Source organism: Vanessa cardui, chromosome 21 (genome assembly GCF_905220365.1).
Source record: "Vanessa cardui chromosome 21, ilVanCard2.1, whole genome shotgun sequence".
NCBI lineage: Eukaryota > Metazoa > Arthropoda > Insecta > Lepidoptera > Nymphalidae > Vanessa > Vanessa cardui.
Genome location: NC_061143.1, coordinates 2951500 through 2963504, shown reverse-complemented (window position 1 = coordinate 2963504; position 12005 = coordinate 2951500). Strand labels below are relative to the sequence as shown.

Genomic DNA, 12005 nt, shown 5'->3' with positions numbered 1-12005 from the left:
TTGGACTGCTCATTAGCTTTGTAAATAATTAGTCAGATATATATTTTTCAAAATTACAAGCATAAGAATTTTTACCGTGAATTTTAAAAATGAGACATTAAAAAATGTTTGCTAACCGTCTACTCTGTGCTAATGCATCGCTCACGCCCTTCGTCAAAACAAAACAAAACATCTCATAACATTTTTTTAAAACGAATTGCTCTAATTTCAGGTTATAATAGATAACATTTATCTACACTTTTATTAATACTATGTGAAAATTAAATTAAAATAAAGTTGATATGTTTTCTATAAATAAATATTACATTACATTTCTCTGATTTCAATGTAAGTAGCTAAAGCACATGTGTTATATAAATCAGAAGTAACAATACCACAAACACCCAGACCCAAGATAACATAAAAAACTTATTATAATCTACATCGACTCGGGTATCGAACCCGGAACCTCGGAGTGGTGGCGGACATGAAAACCGTTGTACTCACCACTCGACCACGGAGGTCGTCAAGACTCATTTGTCATACATAAAATGGTTACTAAATGTATATTATGTGGCTTTTTTGCTCGAGTAAGCTGTTCTATTTCAAATATTGTTATCAATAAATTATCATCATCTTGCGTCTATTATATAGTCTTGTTTTGTCTATATGTCAATAGCTGTTTCTCTTATTTTTATTACTTTGAGTAAGTAAAGTATCAGCCCGTAAATTTCCCACTGCTGGACTAAGGCCACAGCTGCCATTAAGGAGAGGGTTTGGAACATATTCGACACATGTGGCAGAATTTCGATTAAATTAGACACATGCAGGTATCCCCACGATGTTTTCCTTCACCGCCGAGCACGAGATGAATTATAAACACAAATTAAGCACATATATATAGTGGTGCTTGCCTGGGTTTGAACCCGAAAACATCGGTTAAGATACACGCGTTCTAACCACTGGGCCATCTCAGCTCAGTAAGTGACTTAAGTAAGTAAGTGACTTCTATTAATACATAATATATCAGTCCCGTTGTTCTCTAAACATTTATTTTATCGTATTTAATATAAATACAACAAATAGCTGTTACTCTTGTTTTAATAATATTTAATTCATTTGATTACATACATCAATTATAATTTTGTATAGCTGTGCCCGCGAGTACGCCTTTGAATATCACAAAAAAAAATATTATTGTAGTCAAGTTACTTTAGCCCTATTATGTTAATTATCTGCCAGTAAAAGTCCCGTCAAAATCGGTTTAGCTGTTCCAGAGATTATCCGGAACAAACAGACAGACAGACCGACAAAAATCGTAAAAAATGTTATTTTGGTATATTTACATATGCATTGAGTAAAAAAGGGCTATTTTAATATTAGAGACATACACTACAATTTTATTATATGTATAGATTGTATCGAGTGTTTTTGTTCGTTTATTAAGCCAATTTGTGTCTTAATAACACACAAATATATATCGTTTTTATTTCAAAGCAAATACATTATTCAATAGCAAAATAAAATACAAATTTGTTTGTTCAACTTACTTGAAGGTGGCTTGTGAGGGTTAATAGGTCTGTTTCGACGAGCACTCCTCCCCGAATCTCATCAAGAGGCGTGGTATTGTTGCCTCTATACCAGTGCAATTCCGGCGTCATGTCACCGGGACTTAGATGCAATACCGCGCATTTAAGCGAAAGAGTCTCCCCGCTTTCAAGAAAAGCCTCTTTGTTCATTTTCATTTCAGGAGCTGGAAAAAACAAGGCTGTATAATATACAAAATAATATTTCACAACGTAAAAGGATTATGTTAAGGCTTAGTTTTGTTTTTTATATATCTTTCGAGATTTGGTGTGATTTTTTGTTTAGTCTCAGATTGTATATAAAAGATTTTAGTAAGATGATTTTTTTTTTAGGCAAAGCAGATTAAGTAAAACGAAATTCTTTATCTAGAACGGTATAACATATTATAATATATATATTTTTCAATACATGGATATCAACGAGTCGAGATAGCCTAGTGTTTGGAACATGTGTATCTTAACTCATGAATACGGGTTCAAACCTAGGCAAGCACCAATGAATTTGCATGTACTTAATTTGTGTTTATAATAATACATCTTGTGCTGGGCGGTGAAAGAAATCATCGTGAGGAAATCTGCATGTAATAAATTTCAACGAAATTCTACTACATGTTTATCCACCAACCCGCGTTTGAACAGCGTGTAATATGCTCCAAATCTTCTCCTCAAAGGGTTTTCCAGCTGTGGGAAATTTACAGGTTGTTAATGATATGTATTTAAAAATGAATCTGAACGAGTCAGCAGATTCAAATCAGGGTAAATACCTCTGAATTTTCATGTGCTTAATTAGCATTTCTAATTAATCCTGGAAAGAGGAAACTTGCATATGTAACGTGATAATTCCGTGGTGCCTGTCCTAGTATCAGTATAGTGAACCATCTGGCCAAAAAAATTGCAAAAGCTTACAATAACGCTATACTAATGAAATTATATTCTTTTGATATTTACATACATTACTCTGATCCTTATGTAAGTAGCTAAAGCTTAGTGTTATGGACAATCAGTAACTAAAGTACCACAAACACCTAGAGCCAAGACAACATAGAAAACTAATGAACTTTTTCTACATCATGTCTTTGCGTTTGTATAAAAACCGATGTACAGAACTCAATCACGGAGACCATTCTTTCAACGCCGAGCACGAGATGAATTATAAACACAAATAAAGCACATGAATATTAAGTCTTGTCTGGGTTTGAACCCGCAATCATTGGTTAAGATGAACGCATTCTAACCACTGAGCCATCTCAACTTATAATGGGTATCTCCACGGTATGGCACGGTAAGTCATAAATGTTTCTTGAGATGAAATCGTTAATACTATTTCGATAAAATATACTTACGATGAACTTCTAGCTGAAAACGCTTCAGCATCGGAGGGTGGGTTGACACGTGGCACCCGTACATACCGGAATCCTGCACTTTGGCATCTGACAGCGTAAGCTTCCAAGTTTCACCTGCCACATCCACTTTGTACCTGAATGGGTAAGTTGAGATGAGCTTAACTGTATGTCGTAAACTAACCGGGAACTCAGTTTAGCCACTTAGTTCGTCTGGAGACGAATTAATTTTGTTTTTTTACCAACTTCGAAAATAAGAAGGTTCTATGGTCATTTTTCTAAAAGTGCATTATTGGTTTTTATTACTTGATGACTTATATATTTATGATAAAGAAATGAAAGTAATTAAAAAATTATATATTAATAAATCATTTAAATAAAAGGAAAAATAATATGTATAAATCTTTATATCTATTGAGATTACTTCTTTTGGTTTTTGGTTGGCGGACGAGCATATGGGTCACCTGATGGTAAGTGGTCACCATCACTTAGACAATGAAGCTGTAAGAAATATTAACTACTCCTTACATCGTCAATGTGCCTTTGGAACTAAGATGTTATGTCCCTTGTGCCTGTAGTTACACTGGCTCACTCACCCTTCAAACCGGAACACAACAATACTGAGTACTGTTATTTGACGGTAGAATAACTGATGAGTTGGTGGTACATACCTAGACGGGCTTGGACAAAGCCCTACCACCAAGTGATTTTAAGGAACTTTACCGACTTTTTCAAGAGTAAGAGTTCAACGGTAAAGTTCCTTATACAGCTAATCAACAAAGAGTCTTAATACAATTAAAAATATTTAAGTTTTATCCATTACAACTATAATGGTATTTGTAATATAAAATTAATATTACCTCGAGTCAGCGGTGTGAGTTTCCAAGTCCACTGTAAGCAATTCCAGATTTTCACCATCAGACACTCTGAGCCAGGATACCTAAGAACATATATTAAAATACATAACATCAACAATAATACAAAAATAATCATATGTGATTGTATTATAGTTTATTGAAATGAGCCCATTTATATTGTATATCGGCTCATTATAATATTACCACAGAAAGCCTAAAGTTATTTATCTTTAATATGATAGTAAAAACTTTGTATATAATATAGCTTGTAAAAATGTTTGAAACTTTTATTTTTATTGTGGATCATATCTAAAAAAATTAAAAACAGTGAGACATTGAACTATATAAAAATAAAAGATTAATAATTCATACTATCGCAAAGCAAGCGTAAAAAATGTTCAAATAACTGTATAATATGATATTGTTTTATAAAAAATAATTATATCAAAAATAAATTACAGACTTCTTCAGACATGATACAAAATAATTCATGTAAAATTAGATGATAATAAAAATAGGTTGCTATATGCCTACAAACTTATCTTAGAATAAAAAAAAATAAAGATATCAAATATACTTGACGCAACGCATTACTTTCATTAAGAAACACTAACTACGATTCCTTAACGATCGTTGATAAAATAATAATAATAAAATGGACAAAGGTTTCTTTGTCCCCCTTTAGAAGATTAGGGCCTTATTCCACCACGCTGCACAAATGTGGGATTCACATGAGGCATAATTTCGTTGGAATTAGACACATGCAGGTTTCCTTACGAAGTTTTCCTTCACCACTGGGCTCGAGGTGAACTGAATAAACACAAATAAAGCAATGTAAATTCTGTGGTGCCTGCCTGAGTTTGAACCCACATTCATCGGTTAAGATATGCACTAGGCTACCTCGGCTATCAAACGATCATTAGTTATCAGTCTTAAGTTTACGAGATTAACCAAATAAACAAGTTGTTGACACTGTATACAGTAACAACAAAAGCATACAATGACGTAGCTATTACAGTTTGCTGTGACATGGTACTACAAGCACACATTAATATATTACACATTATCCTTTGTCACACTAACCGTTTTATCTCTCAATGAGGATACTCTGCAATCAAATAAAACAGTTGCACCTGTGTCCGCATCTATAGAAGCGTCTGAATCCAAGTCGCCTTCAAACGATGGCGCTTTAAATCTGCAACAATGTACACAAACGTTATATTTTGTAATATAAACGTAAATTTTACGTCACAACGCGCTTTTATCCAAGCAACTTTGATTACTTTGCATTTAAAAATAGAACTCAATTTCCGATGTAATTTAAATTATGAATATGCGATAATGCTAACAATTTAATGACCCAGCAGGATATAGGCTAGTGAAGACTTATTCGAATATTTATTCCAAGATAAAATAAATAAATACATATGACACATCACATACATTACTCCGATCCCAATGTAAGTATGTAGCTAAAGAACTTGTGTTATGAAAAATCAGAAGTATATCGGTGCCACAAACACCCAGACCCTTTTTTTGTCGCTGGAGAACGCATTACGCGTTTCCCCCAAGTGATGGAAAGTAGGGGGGGTGTGGGACTCCCCGGGACCCAATACACATAGAAAATTAATGAACTTTTTTTTTTCAATCGACTCGGTCGGGAATCGCACCCGGTACCTCCAATGTTGATTGGATATATATCAAATATCATACAAACAAGTACCCTCATAGATTTTCATCGTTAACTTATGTTAGAGCTACTTTAAGTACTTGAAAACTATTCTACTAGTTTCTACTTATGTGACCTTGGTGACTGTCGAGATCCATATCTTCTGTTCATTAAGCTATATTAAAACATAAATAACGTTCAGTACTTTATCCGACTTTTAAAGAAAGGAGGTTATCAGCTCGACATGTATTTATGTACTGTTAGAATTAAATTATATTTGTGTATGATGATCCATTTGGACTTCCAAGCACGTGTGCTTAATAAATGTATGTTTGTATATTTGTCCACGAATTTCTCGAAAACTAAAAGTCGTCAGATAATATTTTTTTTAATATAAGTTGAGTACACTACAACCTAGGGAACATGTAAGTTTCATTAAATTCGGTCTAGTGGTTTCCTAGATATAATTTTTATCTTTAGTTCACTACACTAAAAAAAAACGAAACTACGTTTTTTTTTTGAAGTTTTTATAGAATTTTAGAGATTTTTTAAGGATTATTTTTTTGGTATGGAATGAGGACATGAAAGAATCGTATTATATATAGAATTTCATATGTGATTTTAATATTTGAGACATAATTTATTATTAAATTAGTATATTATAATTATTTTTACTAATAAAATAGAATGTGATTGCATGGCCAAATTCTAAATTTAAATTCTATTTAATTTATTCATTGCATTACACATTATTGGTAGTCAAATTTATTCAAAGTAAAAACCCATTCGGAAATGTAATTACTCTGACCTGAGAAAAAGCGTCGAGAGAAATACAGGCAGTTTTCGTCTATTCATGCATAATACGACACAACTAAGATATAGCTTCGGCATGAATTCCTAAAACCGATCACATCCGAATGTGAATATGATATTTACACAAACGTAATAACTTGTAATATCATATGACCTAATTCATTCGTCAATTTACATGCACTAGTTTTCTCGGGTTGAATTGATGCGAGAATCTATAGCGACGAATAGCGTCGAATGGCGCGATAGGAAGCTATTTCTATTGGTCGTTATCGCTTTTAATTTTCATTTCATTGCATTTTCCGATGCTACGTCTAATTTGTGTCGTACTGTAACGCCATACAATTTTCTATATTATAATGAAATAGCCAAGAGGCAATCATTTAATTCTCAAGGTTTGCTAGTATCCATGAACTAATTATAATATACCTTTGTGCATACAAATGTACATTTACAATTTTATTAAACATTAAAAGAGTTAGAAACACTTTCCAAGATCAATTTACTATCAGTAAAAAGTAAGTAGGTCTTAACATAAAAGTCTTCAGGAGAGACACTGGATATTTTAATTGCAAATGATGAATTAATTCTCTCATTAACATCGGTCTTATTACAGTAGTTCTAATGGATATTGGAACAGCAGCCGAGCTCATTTCTGAGTGGTCATCCCATCTGGCACTTGTGCCTGACTGGCAAACGTTAATAATATCTAATATTTACGTATGCTAAACCTGCCTGGATTTAACGGTATACGTTCTATGTAACTGTTGAATATAATAACTCGAAGGCTGTGATTATGTACTAATTTTATTTTCAACCGACTTCAAAAAGGAGGAGGTTACCAATTCGTCTGTTTTTTTTTATGTCTGTTACCTCATATCTTTTAACTGGGTGGACCGTTTTTTTTTTGTCGTAAATCCGTAAATCGACTTTTAAGAAGTCTAATGTTTTTCATATCATTTTACCTAGGAGGACTCTAAAAAATATGTTGGATATGTAATTATTCTTATTACTTTTTAGTGCATATATATTTGTTTTAAAATAGTGTTTTGTTTGAAGTCGGTTCTTCTTTTTATTAATATTTTTATTTTTGTAATGGTTATTTCAATTTGACGATATGAGGAGTGACGATTTACGCAAGGCGGCAGGCAGGAGCTGGATGCGAGTAGCAGGAGAAAGACCGCAGTGGCGTTCACTTGGGGAGGCCTATGTCCAGCAGTGGACAAAAACGGGCTGATGATGATGATGATTTCAATATGGAAACTAAAATTTAAATAATGGATTGTATATAAAATTACATACAACTGTTTTAAAAATTAGATAATCCCTATTGTACCTGTCGTGTTGAATTATTACCGCGACATAATTGGAAAGTACAATCAAACTAATAATGTTAAAACAAACTTGAAACTCAGCGACGCTATTTACGTTGAATTAATTGTTTCTTTTCGAATAAACTTATCTTCACTGCAGTAACTTAAAGTATAAAAGCATATCTTTAACAAATAAAAAAAAAAACGTTTACTAATTGGGACTTTCAAGAGTAATGCTTAAACTAATCGATAACGTATGTTTAAGAGGATGCTAGTCAGATTGGAGAGCCGAGAGGGCCCAGTAGTTAAAACGCGTGCATCTTAAGCAATGATTGCGGGTTCAAACCCAGGCAAGAACCACTATATATAGGTGCTTAATTTGTGTTTATAATTCATCTCGCGTTCGGCGGTTAAGGTAAACATCGTGAGGAAACCTCTATCTAATTTCATCGAAAATTTGCCACATTAGTATTCCACAAACTCGCATTGGAACAGCGTGGTGTAATATGTTCCAAACCCTCTCCTTAATGGAAGAGGAGGCCATATCCCAGCAGTGGGAAATTTACCGGCTGTTACTTTACTTTTTACTTTAGACAGATTGGCGCCGTAACGCGTTACGTAACGAAGCCTCCCATAAGAATATATCACCTTCAAATGTCATAATATCGTTTAATTCCTTCTACTAATTAACAATACAATCGACTGCTATTAGTACTTTGATTTACTGTATATAAATTTAAACAGTCAGCGAGTAAGTAAAATAGTATGGTGTAAGAAGAGATTTTCCGGTTACTTTGGACTTGCTTCCCAACGCAACCGAGATAAGGCGAAAAGTTCAAAAAGTGTACGTGCTTGACAAGACACGGGATTGTAAACACTCCTAATTTCCAGACTTAGGGCTGCGAATGAGGATTTGTCTTCAGAAAAATAGTCTTTGTCGTAAGAAAGTTGAAACTTGAACCAATGAATTGGAGCCTTATATCTTACGAACTAACTCTCTTGACCAATATTACAGACAATATAGTCTATTAACTTTGTCAGATTTAATAACCTTAACTTTAAATATAATGCTTTATCATAAATTCAAAGGGATATTTAGACTAAATAAAAAAAGAAATATTATTTATTTTATTACGTGAATATTTTTGAAAGGAAAATGTCGTCAATATTTAGGCTCCAGTTCCATCACAGGACTGATTGAAAAACAATTGTACTTACAATATATCATCAATGTTAATCTGATTATTTGAAAAGAACTTTGCCGAAACTGAAATACATTTGATTTCATTTAATAAATAAGAATGTTTTTTCTCTGGATATGTCTATGCAGAGACAAAACATTCCGTTAAGCGGATCTTGACAACAACAACAACAACAACAGCTTGTAAATTCCCACTGCTGGGCTAAAGGCCTCCTCTCCCTTTGAGGAGAAGGTTTTTGGAACATATTCCACCACGCTGTTCCAATGCGGGTTGGTGGAATACACATGTGGCAGAACTTCTATGAAATTTGTCACATGCAGGTTTCCTCACGATGTTTTCCTTCACCGCTGAGCACGAGATGAATTATAAAGGCAAATTAAGCACATGAATCAGCGGTGCTTGCCTGGATTTGAACCCGCAATCATCGGTTAAGATGCACGCGTTCTAACCACTGGGCCATCTCGACTCTTGGATCTTGATGCTCAACATAATTTGTACATAATTCTAAAGGAGTACATTAATTATAACCTGAAACATAAAAAATATTATTTCCGTAACGTTATAAATTAGCATTAATTTTCGATACTGTGACATACTTTAAAAATGTTCGAAGTTCGTACAAAAATGGCAAAAATTTTCAAGGTTCAATAATGTATAGTTTAACTTTTAATTACCAACTAGCGTGACTAATAATCGTGGAGTCGCTTACTTTACGGTGTGTTTCCAAACATTTCTATTTATTTTGTCGGAGTTAATATTTGAAGTAGAATTTCAGGAATTACAATTAATAATTACTTATTCTTACTCGGTATTTTATTTATGCAGATATTGTTTGTTTGCCAAAGTTTAATCCAACAAACGTCCAACTATTGGACAATTTTTTCCTTGCAATTATTCGAAAATTTTATTTATGTAGAATATTATTTGTTAGCCAAAGTTTGATCTAACAAACGTCCAACTATTGGACAAATTTTTCCTCGCAATTTGGGAACTTATTACACAAAAACATTCTCTAATATGGCTTGTTCGTAGAAATTCATCTGACAAATGTTGATTTATTCATGATGTTATTTAGCATTGAGTCCAATATTAACATATATTACAAACACAAACAACTAAGCACATCAAGTCGTAACGTTGCCTCGTTTAAGATTAATTTAACATAAACACTGGTCAATCCCGGATCGTCTATTCGACAGGAAGAAAGGCTTCCTTCTTTGATATATTTCTGTCTGAGACTAAAATGTATTGTATTTTTTTTATAAGTAGGAATACTATCTGATAACTGGTCACCAATGCTCAATGACGTCGGCGCCGCGAGAAGCCTTTCCACGCAACACCAATACCCCACCAACCTTAAAAACTAAGATGTTTTATCCCTTTAGACTGTAGTTGTAATCATACATCCCTCAAGCAGAATACAACACCAATATAATTGTTTTTGGGGTTGAATACATGGTGGTACATAAGCAGATGGGTTTGCATACATCTTACCACCTATAGTATATAAACTTTAATTAAATTATAAAAACAAAAATTGAAATAAATGCGGCCTTGTTTGTCGACTCGAAGAAAAATTCTTTTAAGAGACGACTGCATAATTCAACTGTTAGGGAGGAAATATTTTAATATGAAAACGTATTTTTTTTGTTTCTTTCATGAATTCAACATGTATTACATTGCTTTTCAAATGCAAAAATAGTTTTAGACGTGAATATAATAACGAAATATTTACTTGAAATGAGTTTATAAAAACAGATATTAACGTGTTTTTTTGTAACGCGGTACTTTTTCATAGTTATATGGATATTAATTTGAAAAAATAGATGATATACTAGCTGTGCCCGCGACCTTGTATGCGTTTCAATTTAACAAAAAAAAAGCATTATTGTAGCCTAAGTTACGACCTATTATATCAGTTTTCTGCCAGTGAAAGTCCAGTCAAAATCGATCCAGCCGTTCCAGAGATTAGCCGGAACAAACAGACAGAAATAAACAAAAATAAATCTATAAACTTGTTTATCTACTTTCAGTATCTATGTTCTGTTCTGTTTAAGTCATACGGGCCCCATAATATAAATAATATGAGACAACATCACATACATTACTCTGATCCCAATGTAAGTAGTTGAAGCACTTGTGTTATAGAAATTAGAAGGAACGACGGTACCACAAACACCCAGACCCAAGACAACATAGAAAACTAATGGTAATCTACATCGACTCGGCCGGAAATCGAACCTAGGACCTCAGAGTGGCGTATCCATGAAAACCGGTGTACACACTACTCGACCATGGAGGTCGTCATATAATCTTAATATGCCCAGGCCCTCCAATAGGTTAAACATAGCCCTGCAAGCTGTAAATAGTTAGAATGGCTTCTTAAAACGTAAAAGTTACGTTCACACGATTTCCTAAAATCGAAAAGAAATATAATATTATTTTTTCAAAATCAAAATCAAAATAAACTTTATTCAAGTAGGCTTTTATAAGCACTTTTGAATCGTCATTTTACAATTAAGTGAAGCTACCACCGGTTCGGAAAGTAGATTCTACCGAGAAGAACCGGCAAGAAACTCAGTAGTTACTCTTTTTTAACATTTCAAAAATACAACGTCATGTTAATTAAATACAATTATTTCAATTAATGTATCCTGCTTGGAAGTCAACAGGTATTAACTCCACGCTTTTTTATCATCTACAAAATCTTGTATCGAATAGTATGCTTTTTCTACCAATGTATTTTTAACAAACGATTTGAATTTACTAAACGGCAAAGTTAAAAATTTCTGCGGAATTTTATTATAGAAACGGATACCTTGCCCCAAGAAGGATCCATTGACTTTGCGGAGTCGGAAACTTGGCGTTATAAGTTGATCCTTACTTCTAGTGCATATACAATGATTATCACTGATTTTATCAAAGTGATCAATGTTACTGTGAATATACATGATATTGTTGTAAATATATTGCGACGCAACAGTAAGTATTCCTACTCTGTTAAAAACATCCCGAAGAGAGTCTCTAGCTCCAAGATTATAAATAAACCGAATTGCTCTCTTTTGTAAAATAAAGACAGATTCAATATCTGCAGCGTTACCCCAAAGTAATATGCCATATGACATAATACTGTGAAAATAACCAAAATAAACTAAACGAGCGGTATCAATATCAGTTAGTTGTCTAACTTTTCTAACCGCGTATGTTGCGGAGCTGAGTCTTCCTGTTAGGGATGATAAATGAGAAGTC

The 12005-nt window shown here is 33.3% G+C and overlaps 1 protein-coding gene across 1 annotated transcript in view; it reads right to left on the bottom strand.

Moving 5' to 3' along the window:
* LOC124538991 (titin-like) overlaps nucleotides 1-12005 on the bottom strand; it is a 68059-nt gene that overhangs the window by 38758 nt on the left and 17296 nt on the right. The window contains exons 3-6 of the mRNA XM_047116287.1: nucleotides 4846-4957; nucleotides 3766-3845; nucleotides 2909-3042; nucleotides 1530-1732 (exon numbers count right to left, since the gene is read on the bottom strand). Of these exons, the coding sequence (XP_046972243.1) occupies nucleotides 1530-1732; nucleotides 2909-3042; nucleotides 3766-3845; nucleotides 4846-4957 (529 nt within the window). The remainder of the gene's footprint in view (nucleotides 1-1529; nucleotides 1733-2908; nucleotides 3043-3765; nucleotides 3846-4845; nucleotides 4958-12005) is intronic.